The 24,925-nt window shown below is 36.1% G+C and overlaps 1 protein-coding gene across 7 annotated transcripts in view; it reads left to right on the top strand.

The window, feature by feature from the left end:
* Window positions 1–24,925, top strand: part of FIP1L1 (factor interacting with PAPOLA and CPSF1) — a 38,881-nt gene that overhangs the window by 5,994 nt on the left and 7,962 nt on the right. For 2 of the 7 annotated variants that reach the window (XM_042053409.1, XM_042053408.1), the window contains exons 5-14: window positions 2,145–2,206; window positions 2,404–2,511; window positions 3,646–3,776; window positions 4,053–4,121; window positions 6,695–6,804; window positions 13,760–13,853; window positions 14,838–14,991; window positions 20,250–20,276; window positions 20,854–20,908; window positions 21,918–21,973. In XM_042053409.1, coding sequence (XP_041909343.1) covers window positions 2,145–2,206; window positions 2,404–2,511; window positions 3,646–3,776; window positions 4,053–4,121; window positions 6,695–6,804; window positions 13,760–13,853; window positions 14,838–14,991; window positions 20,250–20,276; window positions 20,854–20,908; window positions 21,918–21,973 — 866 coding nt within the window. The remainder of the gene's footprint in view (window positions 1–2,144; window positions 2,207–2,403; window positions 2,512–3,645; window positions 3,777–4,052; window positions 4,122–6,694; window positions 6,805–13,759; window positions 13,854–14,837; window positions 14,992–20,249; window positions 20,277–20,853; window positions 20,909–21,917; window positions 21,974–24,925) is intronic. The other 5 variants (XM_042053415.1, XM_042053410.1, XM_042053412.1 and 2 more) reach the window with 3 other exon arrangements.

Here is a 24,925-nt window from a genome sequence, read left to right as displayed (position 1 = left end):
ATCTTTATTTTTGCTACACGTTTGCCATTTAATACTTGCCAAAAATGTCAAGTTGTATGCACAATTACTGTCAATGAAGAATTTTTTCAGCTCTTTAACATGTTTTTAATGATACAGCAGCTTGAAAACAAGTGAAATGAAATCAGTGGAGTACAAGGAGGAATTTTGTATGAGTTTAAATTGTGTTTTCAGATTTTGAGAAATAATTGTATTAAGTTTGTAAAGGAACGAGTTGGTTTTTATTATGGAATGGCTATGTTATATAGCATTTTTAGGGTTGTTACTGTGACAGTGACATTGTTGTTGCAAAGGATAGAGTGGCAAGAACATGAGAAGTGTTTGTCCCTCATCCTGTTTGTAGTAGATACAGTTCTAATTAGACCTCTGTAGTTTCAATCCCTAGTGATGTTCTCAAATAAGATTTTAAGGGCGGAGTTGCAAGTCTCTGGAGATTATTTCTCAAAATCATGGTTTAGGCATTTGTACTGTTTTTGCTGCTTTTATTGCCCCATATCCCTTCTGGTCTTGAAAAAGGGCTTGTTTTTCCCTGAACACTTTTGTACAGTGCTAATTTTACCCAAAATTATGAAATAATATTTTTCGTTGCATGGAAGTTTTCTGAGGGAAATGGTTCACTTGTTTTTCTTGGCAATCCTATTATTTTTATGCTTATTAAAACCAGAGTTACTAGGGTGCCGTTTCTTAATAGAATTATGACAGGTCTGCAGGTAGGTCCGACTCATGTATATCATTGTGTTTTTAACTTTAGAATGAAGGTGATTTACTCCTGTTTGAAACACAGTGTTTTTAAACTTTCAGTATTTCATATCCTAAAACACTGTGCAAATCAATGTAATGTAAAAAACCCTATTCTTTCAGTTCTTTATTTTTCTGCTTTCAATAACTTGCAGTATTCTTGTGGTCTAGGCAGTGACTTCAAATTTTGTGGTACTAAAGCAAAACTAGATTTATATTCTCAGTGGATTTGCTGATGTTCTTTCCATGTATGCAGGAAACAATGAGCATATGATCCTAAATCTAATTAGAGTAGAAAGTTTTATATAGACTAGCCTGTTTTCTGAAAAACCTTTTTTTCTGGGAAAACTGGATGGAAAGTTCACAGAAGGGCAGTAATCTAAAACAAACTGAACATTGCTGTTCATTTTAACTGCAGTAGAACGAGTCTATTTTATAGGATTAAGCAATTTTTCATATAGTAGTCAACTGCGGTTTAAAAAATCCCTATAGATTTGTTTGACAAAATCATGCACAAATACAGTGTGGCAGATCAGAAGGGTAAATGTTCTGTGCCAGTTTTGTGCTGTTGTAGCACTTGGAAGAAAACTAGAACTGTGTGAAAGTGGATACTGTAAAGTATACCCTGGCTGCCTAATTACTTGCTAATCTCATGATGTTCATGGGTCATCTGTGAGGATAAGTTACCTTGCACACAAATGGTAGGGAAATCTAGCTCTTAATGTTACAAATGAACAATACTGTAATTCCTAAGATAGTTAAATCTATTCAGTAGTTAGATTTCTGAGTGCATTTTTATGAAGAAAGCTCTCAAGTATTTTAGAAAGTGAAAATTTACTTACTTTTCTATTGGTCACAAGGGTAGACGATTACTAGTACACTGAAACAGCACTTCAGTCATTTTAGAGAAGTGCTTGTATTTTCCACTTCTGTACAAATCAAATGGAATAGTTATGAAAAGAGAAAATTATCCATCTAAACCTTTCCTTTTTATTTTTTAATTTATTTTGTTTTTACTCTAATCCCCAGACTATCATCTGTATCCATATATGAACTGCATTTTTCCTTTCTCTCTCTTCTTCTGGTTCTGTCCATTCTTGTTTCTATCAAGGTCTTTATCCTTTCAACTCAGGAAGAGTGACTGGGACTTGCTTCACTACTGTATATTAGTTGGAGAAGTTGCTACTGAGCATAGAAAGGTACTCTCTCTTCCTCCTAGGCTGATCTCTTTACTTTTACAGTTACCAGCTTGGAAAGCTAGAGATTCAGGATGGTGATTGAGCCTGGGTCCAATTTGTTTCTGGATCTAGCTCTCTCTTGTTTTGTGTTTTTCTTCTGGTTTAAAAGTTTTCTTTGTCTAATTCATTTTTTTTGTTAATTTCTTAAAGTTATGGAGCAGCACCTGTGAATCTCAATATTAAGGCAGGAGGACGAGCTTATGGATCTTCTGGTAAGAAAATTTACACAGTAATATTAGTATAAAATGAAAAAAAGGTTGGATTGTTTTGGATTAAGGAAATAATTGTTACTTTTAAGACTTCTTGATAAATTTGTCTGGCTTCTTATTTCTATTCTGAGTGTAATGCTACTGATAAAATTCCATTTGGTAGAGGCAGAAGGCTCTAACTTTCTAAGTTTTCTTTGCAGGTGCAAAAGTTAAAGGACTGGATCTAGATGCACCAGGGAGTATTAATGGTGTGCCACTTCTGGAAGTAGATTTAGATTCTTTTGAAGATAAACCTTGGAGAAAGCCAGGTAATGTCTGGTTTACGTTCACTGGTACGTAGGTCTTCGGTGGGTTATTTTAATAGGGATTCCTACTGACTGCATGTAGATGTCATCTTACCTATGCCTAGGAGGCACTGTACAGTATAACTTGGAAAAAGCAACTACGTTACTTGTGCCTTCCTGCTGTGCCACAGTGTGTTTGGTGTGCTGTGTTTCTTAGTACGCATCCGGATCATATATCAGGAGGAAGAGACAGGCCATTTTTTTAATACATATATATCCTGAACTTTCCTTGGAAATCTGTGTTTCTGTGGAGGTTACTGCCATTGCTCTGTGCCATGGAACACAAGATAAAGCAAAATGGAGAATAGTTCTAGCAGGTCTTAGCAGGAAGAATGGCGAAACGTAGCTGTCCATGCTGGATTGTGTTAGTGCATAGACAACCGTGAGCTTTGAATAAGAAATTCGGACTTTCCACACGGACTTTCCTTGAGTCTCCTCTGTATTGTCTTGTTGGCTCAAGTGATTTGTCCAGACTTTTGTAATTATACCAGCGTTGATTGTTTTTTTAGTAGCAGTACATCTTGCTGCTGCATGTAGTTTTTTCCTAGTGTTTGAGTATTGCTTTGGTAATACAAATAGTATTTACAAAATGGAAAAAAAAGAATTATAATTATCTAGTGTTTGAACCGTTAGCTATATTAAATATATTCTGTGCATTTGAGCTACAACTGTTCTCTCTCTTACAATAAAAATACTTCCTGGCATCAAATGAACTAGGAGCCCAAACAAAATGAGAAGTCAAGTACAGAACAAGCAAAACAAAAGGGAGTGGTTCTTCACTGAACGTAAAGCAAATCTATAGATCTTATATTTATTTTATTGTAAAGATATGGGGGATTATAATATCCTGTGATATTCTCTACTCTTGGTCCCCACTTCATGATGCTAGGCAATCTATTGTTTCTGACTAAATTTTAATGGTTTTATGATCTTAGCCCTGAATTCTCTGTGTCTATTGATTAATTGTGCCTTTCAGTTGTGCTTTTTTAGATCAATACCTGTTCAGTTTTGATGCTCTAAATAGAGATGTATATATGTTTAGTGGAGAAAAGATGGACTTTGTAATGTCCTAAAAAACCTGTGCTTGTCTACTTAAAGGGGCTGATCTCTCAGATTATTTTAATTATGGCTTCAATGAAGATACCTGGAAAGCTTACTGTGAAAAACAAAAGAGAATACGAATGGGTCTTGAAATTTTGCCAGTTACCTCAACCACAAATAAAATTATGGTAAGCAGTGGTTTTTTGGTACTGTACGTGGTTTTTCTCCCTGTAAAGCTGTTTGTGTGTCGTAAGCTTGTTCTGCCCAGTTCAGTACATTATTGTTAGAGTTTTCACCTGACTCCCCCCCTGAACCTTGAGTGTTACTGTGTTGCTTCACTGGCAATTGTGTGGATAGTGTGACAGACAGCTACAGCTAGATTGCATCTGTACCTTTATTGAGATTGTGGCCCATCATTTAAGAGTTGTATGGTATCTTAATGGGCAATGTGTTATTTAACTTAGGCTGAAGACAAAGCTATGGAAGTAAGACCAAGTGCAGAGATTCTCGATGGCAGATACCATCTTTTTAAGGTGAATTTTAGTAAAATCTTGTTGGTTGCTCTCGTTTTTCTTGAGTATTGCTTCCCATGCCAGCACAGACTGATAGAACAACAACTGATATGGACACAGCCATTATTTCATACTCTCATCTTACAGTGACTTTCTGTATATGTCACAAATTGTGAATTAAGAAGTGTTGCTTTGTTCGTCACTCTTCTGCAAGCATGTGAGTGGGCTGGTGAACTAACAAATTTCCCAGTGAAATTGTTTTTCTTGATGGTTTATTTGTAGTTGTAGTGCATACTTTTGAGCAGATTAAAGAATTTGTGCAGATGTGGTGGGGAAGCTTTTGTAGATTATGGCGTGTTTATTTTTCCTGTGGCATTGTAGCTCTTACTGTGTTTTGTAACAGTTATCCTTGACAACTCTGATACGAAAATCAATCTTCCATGTTTTTGTGTTATCCTTCGGGGGTTAGCGGACAATAAATCAAGTTACGTCTAATAATTTTTCCCTTCAGAAATGCTGATTTTCAGAGAATAGAAAGATCTATGTGACAGCATTTATCTTAAGGATTGAACCTTTTTTTATCTTCCCAGTTTCTCATTTACTCATTTGTTTGACACTAAAGTTAAAATTATAATACAAAGGTTATTTATTTTACCTATTCTCAATATGTAGTCATTTTTGTTCTTGAACTGTTGTTGAAGTGACTTGGAACTGTTTCTTTCTTCTGTGTACTCCTGTCAATTACAAATACAGAACTGTGAATTGCAGACAGATGTTTTTGTTTTCTCTTATATGCTTTTTGAGGGTATTCAGTTATTTTGATTTTATTTTAGCAAGAATAGATCAGAAGGTCTCTGGGGCTTTATACCTTCCTCAGTTATCATTATGAAACTGCTGTGGGACAGTAGAAACAGTGGACAGTAGGAGTTAAAATTTGCAACTGACTGTAATCTCAAACTTCTTTCAAATGTTCTGAAGGAAGAAGGACAAGTAGTCCAACCCAACACTGCCCCTATTTCTAGCTCAGTATTGACTCTGGTGATCAAACTCTTGTGTTGTAGGAGTTTGTCATGTTTTACAAGGAGCTTACGTATAATTATTAATTTCACTAACTTTTTTTCCTTCTCCTCTGAAACAGTCTCATGTAATTTACATGATATTTACATGTAATTTATATTAATCTCCTGTAATACGCAAGAATGTGTCGCTGTTGTATCAAGAATGGTGAAGAACGACGCAAGTCCAGGTTCGGGTTCAATGGCCAAAAGTGGCTATATTTAATTTTATAAATCAGCTTATATAGCTTTGTTCGCAAGAGTGGCATAACATCATTGGGTGCTTGACCATCCTCCTCCCAGAGTGACTGGCGGAATGCTCTGACACCCATTTCCAAAATATTTTTCCTGGTGTGGAAAACAAAGACACAAACGGCCTGCACCTGTGAAATAGTTTACAAATCCTCGAACATTTCCCAGCTAGTTTGCATGAGAAAGGAGACTTTCACAGGTGGCTGCAGAAAGCTAGAAAATCTCTCTGCTAGCTTTTTGGTTTCCACAAGAATGTCTCCTACATTTGCCAGTTACTCATTAATTTGTAGAAGTCTTTTTCAGATCAATGCTTTTACCTTTTCCCCCTCATATTTCTGGATAGGAAATATTAATTAGATTTTTAATGAATTTTAACTATTGATGTGCATTTTTGTGGGTTTGGGAAAGAGTGCCCGTGTTTAGAAGTGAGATTCTGTAGAAACATAGTAGTTCACTTGCCTATAAGCTGTGAGATCGTAGTTTATACAGTGGACTAGCTATGTAGAGTGATGTAGCTGGTACAGTGGAAGTGACTTTAAAAATTGAATCAGTATATATTTGTCTTTAATGCTAACCCATGTAGGTTTTTCTTTCACATGAAGCTGCTGCTGGAGTAAAACAATACTTGATGTACTTGCACCAAAGCTTTTGAATAGCTTTAATAAAAAAAAAAGTGTCTGGAATTTTGCAGTACTTCAGAAACAGCAGGGTGTTTCTGAAGTATTCAGTCTGAACTAATGAAAAATCTTCTACAGTTTGCATAACCTAGAGTATGAGGTGGCTTCCTGGTATGACTTGGAAATTAAGTGGTTACTAGATCTCATGATCAGTGAGGCAGATGGAGAATCCATTCAAGTTGCCTCATGGCTTGTTGGTAATGGATAGCAGGCTTGTTAGATATCTCTGTTAAGATTATGAAGATCTTTTTAATAAGTTTCCTTCTTTTAAAAATTAAGATGTAACTTTGTTCATGCAGGACATGCTTCAAGAAAATCAGTTTGGTCTGTTCACATACAAATGAAATGCTTGGAAAATAAATATTTAAACTGTGTGATCTTCTGTAACAATTCATTCTCTGGCATAATGATTCTTGCATATATTAAACACAGTACTTAAGTAATACATCAATACAAAATACATAACTTTGCTATCTGTGCAGAGGTGACATTTTTTGAAAATCTGAATAAAGTTGAACTTACTTTCTTTTTGTGTTGGCTATTTGTTATGTTGAGTGTTGGAGCTGCTACACTTGCGAGGGTAAACTAATGATGAAACATTATTTTGAAGGTACAGCAGGGCAGAACTGGAAATTTGGAGAAAGAGTTGGCTGTGCAGTCGACCAAACCTGATTTCACATCTCCTCCTGCCTTATTCAAATCAGGAATTCCAGCAAACAGGTCAGTTAGCTGTAACTCATGACCAAAGAACTCTTTATACTGTTACCTCTATGTCTTTGAAGTTTACGATTTTTGTAGGAAAAAAAGGAAAGCGTGTTTCTGTAACAGGCAGAAAAGAGGGGTAGAAGTAGCCTAATCCCATTTAGCATAATCAGACATGAATACTATGTTACTACCTTCTTGGTGATGCTATGGTAATACCTTCTTGGCTATTAGGGAAAAAGTAGAAGAAAAGGGGAGATAAAACAGCAGGACCAAGTAACAAGACAGTTACAGAAATCCAGTTGTTGATTTATGACACTGTGTTTTCTGTGTATAATTACATTTGCCTTCATAATATTTCTAGTTAGGGTCCTTATGAGTATTAGCTAACGCATTTTTTCAGTTAAACAAGATGGAATCTGACAGCTATGATTTTAACAAGTGTAAGAATTCCTGGAACCTAGTCTCTTTCCTGCAAGGCAGCTTTAGTTTCTCCATATTTGAATATTTTATTGCACTTTCTTTGAAATGAGAGAAATTATTTCCTTAGTGGGGTTCTTCTCCCAGCCCCGGGCTTTAGTAAGTTCTGTCTTTTGTATGTAAGCCACTGCTGCTTGATATCTGGCACTTGGCTTAGGATCAATCCATGCTTCTGTTTTACTTCAGTTCTTTAGTGATCCTGTTTAGAAGTTTTGGTTTTGTGCAAATTAAAAGCCATTATCATTACTGTCATGTTACAAATGATGGTAAGAAAGGTAGAACAGATTGTACACTTTCATCATCAACCATTAAAGATTAGGAGCTATGACCTATCTTTAGCACTGCATCCGTCGGTACCTTGACTAATTTAGAGGCACTTGTGTTCAATTATTCCATCCAATAAGAGTCAGTTCAACACCCAAATGTATTTTTCTGGGGGGGTGAGGGGGAGTGTGAATCAACCATACCCTTGCCTGCACTTTTCTTTCACTTCTAGAATATTCCTTCTGGTAGCCTAAATTTTTCTCCAAGCTATCAAGTTATGCTGCTCCATGTGTAGTAGATTTCAGTTGTTTGATTTCCTATTTTTTTTTTGTCAAAGAAACAAGAAGTCTTTCAAACTTTGTGCCAACCCTGTAGCTATTTTTTAAATTTGCTTTTCTGATTTGCTTTTAATGTACGATGTTCTTGTAACAGAGGTCTCAAACTGGAATGTAATGTTCACAGGGTAAGGATTCCAAATCTATATCTACCATAGGTTTTGTTACAGGATTTCAATTCTTTGTTCATCTTGGTGGTGGACAGAGAACCTCTAAACTACTTTAGGAAGTAATTAGTGACCAGGTTATTAAAATGTAGTCAAGTTTAAAGTTGTAGAAAAAATGCGTTGTGTAAATTCTGTGGTTGTGTGAAATTTGCAGTTGTGAGAACTGTCACTTTTTAACATTTATTTTGGCATACCGCTTTGTGAGATATCACTGACAATTGTATCACTTGTGCATTCCAGTGGGTAAATAGGTTGTTTTGTATACATTTAGTGTGAATACTGTATTTATAAGTTGTTACAATGACAAAACTGGCTTCTGCCCTTATTTAATCCTTGCTCCTATGGATACACTTGCTTAAAATAGATTCTTCTGCAAAGAAAGGCGTTTCTACCAAGTGGTCAGAAAAGATTTTGAAAGAAATGTATGCTCAGAAGTCTGAGAGTAGCTCAGTGAATGCATTTATGTTAGCTGTGTGGATTATATATACTTCTACTTTAATTACTTTTCCATAATGCATCTACTATTTTCTTTTTATAAGAGCCTGTATTACTAACTTCTGTATAACCAGGCAGTGTTTTATGGGGTTGGACTAATTTCTTTCTTTTGTTAAAGAGTTTATTTTAAGTAGGCAGAAAATTTTCAGCAATATAGATCTTCAATGATTTAAAATAATTGCCTTTATGCCATGTGGCATTTGCAGTAGCCTTGTTGAGAAATTGCTGGAAGCACTTCTCATGTAGCAGTAAAATTTCTCTTGGCTTCTAGTAGTAGTTGATATATTCTATGAAAGGGAGAGAAGATTGATACAATTTGGTATAGCAGCATTGGTGTGGGGATTGGTAAGGAAACAGAAAGATTTAGGCAATTTACCTCACCAGAAAAAGCAGCAGCTCTTCTCAGTCACAGACAAACACTGCCTCCAGAAAAGCAAGTTTGGGCATCAAAATATGGTAGGAACAATACAGGAGGGACCAATGATGGGAATTAAGGTGAAGGGGAAAAACAATTCAGGGCATGATGCTCATTTAACATTTTAGTTCCTCACTTACTAGTCAGGGCTGTAATACTGCTTCATGGATGATTTTACACATGGACATTGCATTACATATGGCTCTTCGGTTGCAACTCTGGGGACAGATAGTGGTGTTTACTTTTTTTCGTTTGTTTGTAAATGAACATTAAAATAATTCTGTGCTTATGTTTTTACCTTTTTGATTTGAGTACAGCAGATGCTTGCATGTGATTGCAAATTGTCTCAAAAAAACCCCAAAAACCCCTGAGGTCTAGCAATAATATTACTCGTTACCAATATGGAAGTTGTAGTTGACAAAATAGGAACAGTGTTATGGCTCACCAGCAAATGAATGTTGCTAATTCACTAGAAATGCATCCTAAATGTGTAATTCAAAGAAAAATTCTGTGCCTGTTCATACAGCGTGTCTCTGGGAAATTTTACTTGAACAGTGGCTGTCTTAATCCTAGCTGAAATACTAGTTGTTTAGAAATGACACCTGGATTTCTTGCCTTGATTCTGTGATACTTAGGGCTGTTGAGTGCATAAAGTGTTGTGTAACCCTGAGGGAGGAGTTAGATCATAATGGAAATAGTTTAGTAAATGGACATTGTATACAAACAATGTGGTATAAAATAAAATCTTTGTTTTCAAGAGGGAGTTAGTTAAAGATTTATTGTGGGCATAGTCATGATTACGGTAAAAACCTGAAGGAACCTCTTTTGACTACAGTGCTTTCTAGACCATGAAGAGGACTTTGATATGTTTCAATTGTGTCGTAACCAACCAAGTTGGGTTTTTTTCGGACCAGTGCTTTTCCTTATGTCATTTTTCAAGGACTGTGAGACAGTTTTTCTTTAGTAGTAGAGAAATAAGCGTAAGTTTCATTTATAAGCTGGCTGTAAAAGCTTGTATTTTCTCATTCAAGTAATACCTATAGCAGCTCTCCATCACAAAATTTATTTCTGTCAGAAGTTTTTTGGTTTTTAACCTCCATTTATGCTTTTACTGAAGTGTACATTACATTTAAATGGGTCTTGCTTTTGGAGAAATTAGCCCATCAGTGCAGTGGGCTATTCATCAGCTTTATCTGTGCTTAGAGCTTTCTGTCAACAGATTTTTTATAGAAAATAGATTTCCGATCTTTCATTACTATGAAAAAGTACCAGTTTCTCTTGTTTCATTAACTAGCTTTGCAAGACTAAGTAAAAGATACTCAGATATTATTCTGAAAATAAGTCTATTTTCTATACAAGTGGTTTCTGTAGTAAATCTGTTAGATTCTTATTTATATCAATCAGTGGTGAGCTCAGCAAAGTTGAGGCTGTCCTCAAGAGGAGGAAAATAAAACATAAAATACATCAGCAAATCAAGAAAGAAGAAAAGAACATATTGAAGCATATTATAATTCCATACGTATTAGGCTATACTGTAAGTCTGCTAAATAAATGTGGCCTCCTGTAGTTAATCTGTTTCTGAATCCTGAAGAGTCATATGGTGGTGTTCCAAAAAGCAGATTATTTATTTTGTCTGTAGTAAGGATAATGATTTCTAAAGCTATGAACTTGGAAAATAACTGGGTTTGCCTTCTTTTTTCTTCTTCTTCTTCTTTTTTCCCCCCCTTTCTCTTTGCTCTGTAGAATCTAAACTCAGCTTTCCAAATGAGATTGAGTTATCTTTCTGAATTAATCTCCATGGAGAGTGGTATTCTTACTGCAAATAACCCATAAATAACCATTCTCTAATTGGAGTGAAATAACTCAGAGTTGCTGGAATGTTCCTTTTAAGCTACACTTTGTATGAACTCTGCTGTGGTTCATGTGCATCCCACACGTGTGGATTGCCTTTTTATGTTTCAATGGATCCATTGGGAATGCATCTGTATTCCAGGTGCCTTGATCGCATAAGGGACAAACTAAGCCCTTCCTTTTCTTTTCTTATGGCACTGAGACAGAAACCGAGTAATGCCTGCTTAACATCTTATCAGGACTCTAGATAATGTCTGGGGAGTCTTGGAAATTTCTCTTTGTGCCCGCTTGCTGTGACTTAATGTCTGTGACTTTACCTGTGATTCGAGGTATCATCTGCGGCTTTATTTGCCACTGAATCTATGCTTCCTCGTGTTCAATTTCAGGCTCTTTTAGTGGAGTACTCAATGAAGTAGTTATTGCAATCTTGGAAATAGAGAATTTGTCAAGTTCAAGGTGTGATGGCAATTTCCCAAACTCATCCATCATTATGAAAATTAAATATTTTGGGAGTTGTTGGGAAGAACAGTGGACATAACACTATACAACATTATTTAAGTAATAATTATGAAGTACCGTCTCAGTAAGACTGAGCACAGGTACACTCTTCACAATCTAAATTAAGTGAAAGCTCTATTTATTTCAGTAAAATTGATGTCTAGGAATCAACTAATTGGTAGTCTAGGTTTGCTTCATTTGATATTGCAGTGGTGTGTTTGGGCTGCTTCCCAAGCCAAAATTAATATTATTGTAATATGGTTGAGGCATATATTGCTTTAATGCCCAGTACTCTTGCATTGGTGCCATTGTGTGTGTTTTCAGTGCTGATTTTAAGAGTTGCTGGCAGTGTGCAAACAGTACAAGAGAGGAAGAGTCTTAATTCTTGCTGTGTACATCACTCCCAAGTGGAAGCCCTGTAAATCAGTGGAGTGAGCCAGGCAGGGACTTTTTGCTGTGGAATAGTGTCATCTGTTATGCACAAGGACTAAAGCTAGGTAAAATGAGTTTTCTAGGAGATGGTTTAGATAATTAAGAGAAGATACCGGTGATGGAGGAGAACAAGTGTCTTAGAACTCTGAAACCAAATGCACTGTCAGTGAAGACTGAGATGGTGAAAACAGTTATTTTAACAACTATTTTATAATACCTATGTTTTCAATTTAGTTACTTAAGGCAAAATAATAATCCAGTTTAGCAGTGCTGGAAGGCCATGCAAGACCACTAGGGAAGTTTAGAAAGGTAGGTGTTGATTATTGAAACAATCTAACTTCTAGGATGGGGTATTAGAAGACCTGAGAATTTCTTAAATTTGTGTTATCGTTGTATAGTATATATTGCTGTATAGTATATACTGGTTTATTTTGCAGATATGTTCTCAGACTCTGGTACCATTGCACTGGTTTTGTTTGGGGTTTTTTTGTTTTATTTAACTCTAAACTATTGTCCTTAATAAGCTTGCTTTAAAATCCAGGAGGAAGCTCTAAACCCAGAATACTGAAAAGCTCAGAGGACAGGCATTTGGATCATCCTAAGTATGCAGTCTGCTAAGGAGCTTCAGATTATCTCTGGGAGATCTAACTGTTCCTTCATGCTCTACTGTCTGCTGTGTCTTTTTCAGTTGCCTTGGAATCTAGGTATCTGAGCGGTTGGAGTCCAAGCTATCAGTCTGGCAGAACTCTGAGCCTGTAATTCCAATTTACAGTTGTTCTCCCTAATATTTATGCTCATGTGGTTAGTAGTACACTAGATGCAAAAAAGACAAGAACTTGTGTTCTGAAACTAGAAGTAGTTTTTCTTTCTATTGATTTGTTTCTATGGACATTTCAGGAAGGTTTTTTTCCAATCTTTTACTGTTATGTATCATGCTCTTGGTAAATATTATCAGTTTAATCTGCTGTGGTTTTCCCTATAGGTAAGGCACAGATGAACCTTTGTTTCTCTTAACCATTAGCACTGTAGTTTTGTATGTAATTTTCTAACAAAGTTGACTTAGGTGAATCCTACTTTTTAACATCTTTTAGAAATCAATAATGGCCTGCAGAGCAGGTAGAATCACAGAATCATAGAATGTTAAGGGGTTGGAATGGACCTTAAAGATCATCTACCCCAACCTCTCCTGCCAAGTGCAGGGACATCTCCCCTAGACCAGGTTGCTCAAGGCCTTAGTCCAACCTGGTTTTTATAACTTTTATGCAGATAGGTTTTGTTATATCTGCATAAGGGTTATACATTTTCTTTAAACCTTGGTTTCTGGTGTTTTAGGGCTGATAACAGGAAAGTTCACTATACTTTGGATTATTCTTCTCTTCAAAATAGTGATTCCCATTGCCACAAATACCAGGTTTTAGTTTTACTAGGTGACATTCAGATATTTGTCATATTTTCTGGTCTTGTGCCCGGAGTACTTCTTTTGTGTCCGTGTATTCCCCTGTGGTTAATTATACTTTGAATTTTAGTGTTTAGGTTTTATGCTTATGTTTTTTCTTCTATCTTACCTTTGTTTGATCTTCCCTGGAATCCTTCATTATAGTTTCATGCAATTTAGAAATTACTTCTAATTAATAGTTTATAGCTATTTCACATTAGATTTTTGTGAAAGTTCTGTGTAATATATTATTTTCTTACTGAAGTTTTGTGATCTTTTTGTTTGGTTGGTTTTTTTCTGTAACAGAAGAGCAGTAGTAGTATTTTTATGGGGTGGAAGGAGACTGCTGTAGAGTATGCCTTTGTTTATTAAAGGAGTCTTTATTGCTATATTGTTTAGTTCTATATGCTTGTTCTATATAGTTCAGCGAATGGATCCCCTTTAGTGTTCTTCAGGAAGAGTCTTTCATGTTTTCTACAGAAGAAAGAGCTTTTGCCATTCAGAATGAGAGAAGTCCATAAGGCTTTTGTCTCTCTCTTTTTCTCTTTTTTTTCCCCTTTTCTGATTCTGCTTGTTGATTCTGGTTTGTCCTGTGTTGCAGGCGGATATCTGGCACAATAGATGTGATTGGACAGACCATCACTATCAGCAGGGTGGAAGGACGACGGCGTGCTAATGAAAACAGCAACATACAGGTTTTACACTGCAGTTTGGCATTCTATTTTTGACTAAAATACATTTTTGCTTTCCCCATAGCTTCTGACTAAAGCATCAGTGTATATGAATGAGTAATACATAAGTAGCTTTGAGTTCAGGAATAAAGTTTTGGCAGTTATCGAAATATATTAAGATGAAATATTTGATAGATTTTGAAAGAGAAATGTTTTGGTATACCTCTTACTGCAGAGAAATGAGCAATGTTGCAGACTTACAGTCCAGGAGACAGCATTGGCTCTGCTAGAACTGCGTGGGATTGTGTTTTGTTTATGGAGTGACAAAGATAAATATTTAAATTGCCCATTTGTGCCGTGTTCCTGCCAGACACTAAGGCTGACAGTGAAAGCCCCCTTGTATGCAGTTCAAGAGATGTAGTCTTTTAAAAATAAGGTGTGAACGAATAAATAGTTGATAGTAGCTTGTTTTTAATTATATTGTAGTATTTTACCATAAATTGCAAGAATAGTCTTCATGGTTTTAGTTTTCAGACTTTTACTATCCTAAGAAAGCAACTAAATCTATTAAGACGGAATACACTTCTCTCCTGAAGAATCAGGGAGAAGCATCAGGGTTGCTTGGTGCCCTAGCTGCATTTTCATGCCAGCTTAGGTTAAGGTTAAACAGTGAAAATAGTAATGGATTGTAGTGTGGATACTGAAAACAATGCCATGTGTTTTTCATCTGATCTAAGAGTGTTTAAGTAATTTATAGTCTTGGGTCATTTTTATGCTTTTCATATTGATTTTTAAATATTTTCCATTATATAAATTTAAGGTGCTCTTAGACCTTTAAAGGTACTTGGCAAATACACTGAGCTAGGTATGCAGGTAGAACTTACACCATCTGAATATGGGTCTTTAGGTGTGAAGTGATACTTTCCTATTTTAGTAACTAGAAAGAGGGGAAACCTATCTTCTGCCCGTTTCAGATAGCAATTGTAACTAGAGTTTGATATTTTGCAGGTTCTTTCAGAACGCTCTAATCCTGAAGTAGACAGTTTTACCAAGCCACCTCCATTTTTCCCTCCAGGAGCTCCACCTACTCACCTTCCACCACCTCCTTTCCTCCCACCCCCTCCAACTGTCAGTACTGCTCCACCTCTGATTCCCCCACCAGGTAAGTATCCTGCCTTACATAGGGTGTGAATAATAAGAGATTCATTAACATCAAATGCTTCAGGTGCATTGTGCAGAATTTCAGAATTTCGTGTTTTGCTCTTTCCTTAAATGTATCTGTAAGACAAAACCAGAAACTTTTATTTTTACTTTCTCAGTAAGCATAATCCCAAGTAGTAAATAATTACCTAAAGACTAACTGCTGGTTCTTGTGTTCTTGAAAATATTTGGAGTGAGAAGCTGTTCTCTGTACTTCAATAACTGTTAATGCAATTGAGAGGTATGTGTTAACACATCATTCTACAAACTTTTGAACTAGAAGTATGGCATACTGTGAATTTGTGTCACAAGTTGGATTCTCTGATGTCTAAGGTCAAAGCAGCAAGAGAAGTTCTAATTCCCCTTTTCTCTCACAGCATGTATGAATTCCCAGTTTTGATAAGTATTGCATTTGCTCTGTACCCTTTCTTTCAGTCAGAAGTCTTATTAGTCCCTGATGTTTTTTCCCAATGTCCTGTGTCTGTGAATCTTAGAGGAATCAAAGCTCTTTGAGAACTCTTCCCATTATTAATCTGTTTTGAAATTTACTGCTATTTACTGAACATTTATTGAATTTTGATATATATGGAAATTTACTGGGAGAAGTGTCATGGGCATTTGCACAAGTAGTACAGTTACCTGCATTTGTCATTTTAAGGCATTAAGTTCAAAAAGATTTGGCAGGAAACTGAGAAGAATGGTCAGTGAGAAATTAAAATAGATGGAGAAACTTTGTGGTGTATTTGAGTAGGAAAGTGAAGCATTTTTCTACAGAAGAGACTGATTTAAGGCGGAGCCTCTTTCCTTATTTTCTTCTGTTCCTTGGATTCTTTTGCTTGATTTGTTCTGAAAATCATGCTGAGCAGTTTCTTAGTTATTCTGCTTTCAGAGGGAATCTTTCAAAGTTTCTCTGTTAATATTCTTACGTATAAGCAAAGAGGTAACATTATTCGAGCACAACTAGTGTGAGCCTTTATAGGGTTTAAATCCTCATAGAAGAAGTTGCTTCTTCAATTGCCCCTCCTAATTTTAAAACTTAACTCATTCTGCCTGGCAAGCCCTGGCTTTCCTCAGTGATGGTCATACACAAAAATTATAACACCTGGAAAACTCAGGAGAAGAGATTTAAAGATGAAATAATTCTCTGCCCTCTTCCAATTTTTTTTTTTAATAAATATAAAAAATAGAGTCTCTGAAGTGAGAATATGATAGTGCTTGAGTGATTTTGTGGTGGTTCCTTACTGGAGGAGGGGACAGAAAGGGAAGGAATGTGACAATAATACTTGCTGCAGTTTTAAGCTTCATTTAAACCTTTCTGATAAAACAATATCTGTAGTGCATTGCAGGTTTTTAGAAAGTAATGGTTTTAATTGTAATTGGGTTCAGAAAAGGTGTTCTAAGTTGTATATTATTAAAAACATGAGAACCACCCCTACCGACACCCCAGACGCACTTGGTGCAGGGATGTCACATAAAGGTACTGGACTTGTCTTATGAAACCCTTCACCTGTTGAATTTTTAAAAATGAAGGAAATCCACATGTGTTGCAGATCAAGCCAGCAGGTTTTAGTCTCATGGTTTACGGGCAGGTTTATGACACAGGCTTGTTCAAAAGGTCTTCTGGAACATCCTTCCTTGCTTCAAGTAGATTCGAAAATAACGATTAAGAGCTGTGGATTTGGTTTCCTCAGGCCTGTGTTTTAATTGTGCTGTTGCCAGCTCTTTATCATCAAAGCTGTTCCTAAAATAGATTCTGCCATCCCTTCTAGGTTCACTGGAGGAGGAGTAAAAAAACTACACTTACTCAATATTAAACTGGGACTACTTGCCAGAAAATTTAAGTATTCCAAATAAAAAACGTCTTCCAAAAGCGCCTTTGAAAAAGAATCTTGCTTTGAAGTTAGGTTTCTTGTTCTGTATTCATTCACTCTTGTGATTCAAACATTTTCTGAGGAACAAGTCCTGGAACAATTCAAAGCACCAAATGTAGAAAATTCTCAAATAGTCCTAGGAGATGACTGGCTGTGGCAAAAAATGTGCTAGTTTCTGTTTGCTAGGTTTACTGCTATGTTGGAGTAATTTTCCTCTAAAGCAAAATGTGGATGCTTGTTAACCAGGCTTTAAAAGTTAGTTTATGTGCTTTGGTTTAAGTGTGTAGTTAAAAATGTGACATGTATTTGTGATTTAAGAAAAAAATTTCTCTGAAATATTGAACTTCTGTTGCATAAATTTGCACTATATACTAGGGTTTGGTAAGTGACTGCTCAGCCTCAGCATCCTAAGTGTGTACTTTTTATCTTGTGATACAGAGAATTTGACCTAATTTACCCTGTGGCAAGAGAACCAAGTTGAATTATATTACATTTCTGAGGGATGTTACACAGTTCAGCTAATTTGCAGTATGTTGTTAAGCTATGGCAGTGTTGTTCATGTTTGATTCCTTACTGCACAAGCAGAGTGCCTGTGTCATTGCTTTCCTTTAGTAAAACATACTTGATTTTCTGTAAATATTTACCAGCCTTGAGTTAGTAGGATGGTATACAATGTCCTGAAGGCAATTTTGAGCGCCTTAGGTAAAATGGTGCACTAATGACATTTGAGTTGCTTTTGACACACAAGTCTGAGTACTTAGGTTTAGGCTGGATATATCTTTGTGGCAGCACAAAAATGTTGTAGGGACATGACGAGGTCTATACTAAGTCATTGCACTGGTACAGTGTAGTCTCTTCATTGCAAGAAATGACAAAATATTTCTGTGCTTTTTCTCAGAAGTACTAATTGGCTGGTGACACTACAAGTATATTTTCATACACTTAGAAGGCTAAGGAGTGAAGAGTTAAGAAATTATTTATTTTCCAGTAACTGAAGCTTATGATATTTTTTCTTGTTTTGTGTCATATTTCTGTATTAGTGAGGAAGGTAAGGAAAAACATTTGTTGAGATCTTATTAGATCTTTTACATGTTTTTGTCAACTTGGCATGTAGAATCTTTCTTCCTTTCTGATACCATCAAGTAAATTAGCTTCTGTTTTAAAACTATATAAGCATTAATCGTGACTCTTTAAAAGTTCTTAAAGGTTTTTGTGGGAAAAAATGCTTATGTGGGTTTTTTTAATGTAATACCCTACATTAACCAATTCATTAGAATTATTTGGACATTTGGTCTCTGGATATTAGTTGTATTCAGTCTGTCTTAATTTTGTTTGAGTGGCACTCAAGTGAAAATTTTCATTTGGCTTTTAGTCTTGTGGTGGTATTTTTACTTTTAATTCTTCACAAGATAACATTCTTGTGAATGAGGAATATATTAATAGTTTAATACAAAATATTTCCTTTTTGTAAAGAGGAGTTAGCTGATGGGTTTCCAGGCAGTTCTCTGGATAGTGCTGAGTGTCATGTGCAGTGCTAACAATGTACAGGTTTTAGTGCAGCAATTGAAATCTTTCTAAGGTGGAGCTAATAAATCACTTTGAGAGAACTTCTGGTATTTTTCTAGCTTATGTTCTTAACAGTGATGTATTATATAATATATACATGCTTAACATTTATATATTATATATATTTTTGATATGTTTTAGGCTCATGAAGGATCTGTTAATTAGAACAATTAACCAAAAAAGATTAATGGTAAACACTTTGGCTGTGCAACAGTTTGAGTTCTTAATCTTAATTTTCTTTCAGGAATTTTCATCAGGAGTGTTTGGTCTTTCAAATGTTACACTGTCAAACATTTTATGGTGTGATACCCAGTGTTCTTAACAACTGTAGTGCACATTGGAAAGCTCATATGCTGGTGAAGAGAAAATGACTCATGCAATTTAGAAATTTGGCTGTTGGAGTTCACTGTCTCCTGATTTACACTTTGGCTAAGAGATCAGATTTTAAATCTTCAGGATTGGACAGAAACCTCACTTATATTTCACCATTTGTTTAATCCTATAGGATTAATGCTGGTAGGAATTTATGTCAGTGAAATTCCCAACAATTAGTGAACTTTTATATTGTTCACTCCTCCTCTGCTTGCATATTCCTTCATTCTGTCTTTCTATCAAGGCAGTCTGGGAGCAGTTGGCATTTCTAGACATTATAAGTGCATAGATTTAATAAAATGTTGCTGCCATACAATAGTCTTTTAGTTTTAATGTTGAACTAATGAGATACATGTAAATTTCATCACGCAGTGGTCAGTACTGTTCCATGTGAACGTTTATGCAGTTATGTCAAAACTGATGAAAGCATTTGCCAGAGTTTTCTGTTCTCTCACTCCCCAAAGTTTTGCCATGAGTTGTCACATTGAACATACTTATTTTTTAATGGAAGCAGAGTTGTTGATAACTGAAAGTCCCTTATGCCTAGTGAAGTAGTCACATTTTCTGTCAGTATTGCTTTAGCCCAGTTTATTACGTTACCAGGGTTAGGTGTTCAGTTCAGGTAAAGCTAGTTCTTTGCAAAGCATGAGAAGATAACATCCTTTAAAGTGAAAAAATTATTTTTACCTTGTGACCATTCCTTTTATAATCAGTAAGATAGGTTTATATGTTGAGGCAGTATATTTTGCTAGGTCAGCTAATTTAGTTGGGAATAATTTTCTCAGCTTTTAACAGCTAAGCTAGATCTGAAGATCAGGTTGGAGTAATTCTCGCACATGCTTCTGTTAAAGGATGCTACTTTCTCAGATATTTACAAGAAAATAGAGAGCAAAACAATCTTTTTCCCTCCACGTAGCAGCTGAATGATGAACTGCAGTGTCATAGTATTGAGTCAGACATCTGTATTGCTTACTGCTGCCTGAATACTTTGTTCATGTGGACCTACTATTTCCTATGCCAAGCTATTGAAGGTCAGAGGCCAATTGCATTTCCTTCCATCCAACCATGGAATATAAAATAAAGCAAATGTAGTCTATGGGATGTTACTTTCCTTCTGTATACTAAACATTTTAGGATTATGAATTTAAATCTAACCTTGAGACCCAGTGTCTATTTTTCACTACTCTTGCCTCTAAATAAATAAGATCTTAAAGAATAGGAATTTAAATTAAAAGCTAGATTTCACAAGGCTTGTTTAAAATTTTAACAATTTGTATGAATGTGAGATCTTGATCTGAGGACACAGAAAATATGTTATTCTTCTTGATCATGTATGTAGTGAAAGCTCAGTCTGGTTTTAGATCTACAGATAATAAACTATTACTATATCTGATATTTGTTGTCTTTTTAGGTATACCAATAACAGTGCCACCACCAGGTAAATTTGCTTAGATTTTTTTTCCACATTTGGTTAAGAGATGAAAACTTAGCTGATGTGCAGCTTATCAACTTCCTTTCAATTATATAGATAAAAGGTCACATATACTAAAATACATGTGTATATATGTAGGCTCAGTTATTTGATGCCAGGCAGAAGAGAAATGGTATGAAAATGCAGTTGACTAGTGGACCTAATCAGCCAGTTTTCTAGATATATATTTCCTTATTTTCTTTAAAATCTTTTTTTTCTCAGCTATGCAGTAAATAGTTTTGATGGTTGTTTATTAAGTATAGTTAGATACTTAGGAATTTGCCCATGCTTCTAAATTAACATATTTTTAAGAGTGATAAAGTTTTTAATTTGAAGCACTGATAATACATGTTTAATGTTTTGCCTTTGTCAAGCTGAAAAGTAGTTCTTAGTCTTACAAAATAAAATCCATTTGCACGGAAACAATTTTTGTCTTGTTCTCTCTGGGATTTGTTTGCCATTGTATGCTTAGCCTAGTTCTTTTATGTGTTTATGGGTGTTAGTTTTTTTCTTTCTCTCCTCCTTACCTAATTTATTGTTACAGGTTTTCCACCACCACCTGGCGGTCCTCCACCTTCCCTCATACCCACAATAGACAGGTGATTATCTGTTTGAAATCTTACTAAGCAATCTATCAGTATTCTGTAACTGAAATAAATGAATAAGTGCTCTTGCATTTCCCAGTGTTTTATGGATTTGCATCTGGGAGAGGGGAGACAGCTTCATATTTTTGCAGTAATTTTACAGAAATGTTACTGATCTCACCTCAACATATTCTTTGAGTAGGTTACTTGGCCACTTACTACTTTAGTTATGACATAGTATCAAAATGACAAATTTGTTGATTTTGATGGTATATCAATACCAAGACCTAAGGCAATGATTGTTAAAGTATTCTTCGGTACTCTGAAGGCTTATTTATATGAACTGTATACTTTTCAGCTGTTATATCCTTTTTTATAGATGTCCACAAAAATTTGAGCACAAATTCAAGCCCTCATGAACTATAGGAAGTGCCAGAGTTCCACAGAATCCAAATTTGTATTTCTATTCTGTTCTAAGTGTTCAGCTGTAACAGACCTAACAGTGCTTTTTCAAACCATTTTTATATGCATTTATATGTATATGCATACATATATTTGTATATATAGATATAAATATATAAGAGAAGGTAAAAGGTTGGCTGGCACAGTCCTTGAGAAATATTTGCTGGAGGCCAAAACCAGGTCGTATACAAAACACATTTAAGATGGTACAAGCCACTTGTCAGTCCTCTGGATCTCAGTGAAGGAAGATGCACACATCTGTTCCTTTGAAATTGAAAATTCTGTTAAAATTTATCCTACAGGAGGATGATGGTAAATCTCCAAGAAAATCTTTATGATTTAATTGAGAAAAAATCCTAACTTAATGCATCATATGTGCATGAAAGTAAATTTATTACTATGTATTGACCGTTGTTGTGAATGAGTGCTGCTTCTGATTGTATATATTGTATATAACGTATATATTATATATGAGTACATATTTACTGAAGGAGGTAGCTTTGTTGCTAAGGCTGAGTTTTTACATGTATCTTTAACATGGTTTTGCATGTATTTTCCACAGTGGACATTCTTCTGGCTATGATGGTCGTCCTGTTCGTGCATTTTCATATGGCAGTGGTAAGTAAGCAAGCTTGCTGGCTTTGGAAATTTTGACCAGTGTGATATCAAATTGTTTGATATGCTTATGAGGGTTTTAGCTAGAAGACTAAAAAGGTCTTGTCAGTATTTCATTATGAAAGCTCATTGCTGACCATTGTAAATAGATACATGCTGTTGCAGATTTAACCATTATTGGTAAATACTGTTGTTTTGCTTATTAATTTATATACTGGATATGTTTTCCTGCTGCTTTTGCAGAACTGTGGTTTTGAAATATTATATACCATAATATGGACTGCAAGTCAGGGAGAATTTTTTCTGCAAGTTAGAAAGGATTTAAAAGCAGGAGAACAAGTACTGTTGAGATATCATCAGAATTTTAACCAGTAAGAGCAGTCATTCAGAAATCCTGGGTGATGTACCTCTCCTTTCAAAAACTGTTTGTCTAAGACACTATAACTTTCAGCTATCCTATTGCAAAGTCAGTCACTTTTTAGTTACTGTTATGGGAAAAAAGTCTGAAGCTGGAAAACTTGACTTTGTGGTTTTTTTCAGTAAAAGTGAAATAAGAGTGAACTAAAATAAAAGCTTCATCATGTGCCACCAAATGGGCATCCACAGAACGTATGCGGAGTTTAGAACTGTTACCTAGCACAGCTCTGCTTCTTGATCCGAAGGAGAAAATAGAAAGATAAAGTAGATGGAATTATAGAATGATATGGGTTGGAAGGAATCATCAAAGATTATCTATTTCCAAATTCCCTGTCATGGGCAAGAACACCTTTCACTAGACAAGTTTGATCAAAGTCCTGTCCAACCTGGCCTTGAACACTTCCAATGTGGGGCATCCACAACTTCTCTGGGCAATCTGTGCCCCACCACCATCATCATGAAGAACTTCTCCCTTACGTCCAATCTAAGCCTACCATTTCTCAGAGCAAAACCATGGCCCCGCGTCCTGTCACTACAGGCCCTGGCAAAGGGTCTCCCTCCATCTTTCAGTCTTGTAAGACCCCTTGCAGTATTGAAAGGCCACAATAAGATGTGCGTGGAGCCTTCTCCTCTCCGTGCTGAACAACCTAAACAACATAGGAGAAATGTTCCAGCTCTCTGATAATTTTTCATGGCCCTCCTCTGGACCGGCTCTAACATATCTTTGTTGTACTGGGGTCCCAAGGGCTGCATGCTCCATATACCTGAATAGTCCAGTTGGAGTCTCACGAGGACACACAAAGAATCACCTCCCTCAACCTGCTGGCCACCCTTCCTTTTGATGTAGCCAGGATACAAGTGGCTTCCTGGGCTGCAAACTCACATTGCTGGCTTGTATTTAATTTTTGCCCACCACTATCTCCAAACCATTCTCTGCAGGTTGCTTTGAATCACTTCATCACCCAGTTTGCACTGACATTGAGGACTGCCCCCACCAAGATGCAAGACCTTGTGTGTTGCCAGTCACTACTTCTGCCTTCAGTACATCTGCCATCCAGCTCCTAGTGCCTTTTCTTTCAGCTAAATTCTATTGCCATGCTTCTTGTTCCTTTGAACCCTAGACGGTGAGAGGAGAAATTGCAGGGGAAGTTTTGTCCGTTTCTGAGGAGGTGTGATGTTCGGCACAGACCAAATATTCTGCAGATCTATTTCGCAAATGTTCTGAAGTCTTAGGCATGGATATACAAAATGACATTTTGTAATGGCTTGCAATTTCTTGAAGTTGTAGCAGTTCGTGGAGTAACAAGGAGTACTTTGTTGACATTGTAAGGATCCTCATCAGTTATCAAACGTTTACTTTCATGTATTGGAAGCTTGTTATGTTTTCAAGAGTTCTTGAAAAAGAATTCATAAACATCTGCTTTACACAGACTTCTTTTTTAGCAGTAATTCTGAAGTTTTAGCAAAAAAGTAAAAGCTGAGGCATACAACTAAAGCCATGCAGATTATCATAAGGAAGGTAGTCTTACTAACACATACTAATGTATGTATGTGGCATCTATTACATAGTCTCCAGTGTAGAATGTTTTTCACTTTGATGTCTCTTTTGTTAGAATTTTCTATTCTGTCAAGTACTGTCAGGGACATAAGAATATTGCCAAGCTTTATGTTGACCTTTAGAGATGATGGCATGCTTGTGTTGTTGCAGCACCAGTTTTAAAGGATGACTGTTACCGTGATCATGCCAACATTGAAGTTGAACTTCTCCAGCAGGATTAAAAATTTGTTTGCCTTTACACGATTACGGAGACCAAGGAGCACAGTCCGTTGCTATCTTCCCTGTGTGCTTCCAGTGTATCTAGTATCTCTGTTGCAGCAAAAGCTTCCATATTTGCTGCACAAAGCAATTGTCTTATCTCTTAGCTGTCCGTATCATACGGACTTTTGAATCTGTGGAGACTCAGCGGCCTTTTATCAGTATTGCTCATCTTGTAGTGAAAGATGTTTTCCTGGTCAGCATCACATTCTGGCAGTCCCCGTTCTGCAATGTGATTGCTGGTCAGTGTTTAGCAGTGCTCTCTGTGAATCAGAACTTGGGGACATTGAGAGCTCCACAGTGCAGCAGGGTACAGATGATCACTGTGATTTACAATCACTAAGTATATTTATTTAATAGTTGCTTTGGATGATAGCACTGAATCTCCAACCTGTTGTCATCTTTGACAGTTTGTGCATTTCCTAGCTTTGTCAAAATTGCAGGGGAAGATGTGCAAATGGAACACATAGCAAAAAGTACCAGTCTTGATTAAGGTTCCAGCCCTTCTTCTGCCTATTCAAATTCCTCAGCTCATGCTTTGGTGTCTTCCCTTGTGGCCAGTCAGGTTTCCCACTGCAAGCCCCTTAGGAAGATTACACAGTAAAATAATATTCTTAACTCGTAGCTCAACAATATCTGTTTTGTTTTTGTGCTCTTCCACCACATCAGTGTGGTTTCGTCAGTTTGCTCTTAAATCCTTTCACAATTCAGTGCTACCTTTG

The sequence above is a fragment of the Corvus kubaryi genome, unplaced genomic scaffold (assembly GCF_017639235.1).
Source record: "Corvus kubaryi isolate FWS band 111438036 unplaced genomic scaffold, C.kubaryi_AGA036_p1.0 split1-131, whole genome shotgun sequence".
Classification (NCBI taxonomy): domain Eukaryota; kingdom Metazoa; phylum Chordata; class Aves; order Passeriformes; family Corvidae; genus Corvus; species Corvus kubaryi.
This window is presented reverse-complemented; position numbering and strand designations above follow the sequence as displayed.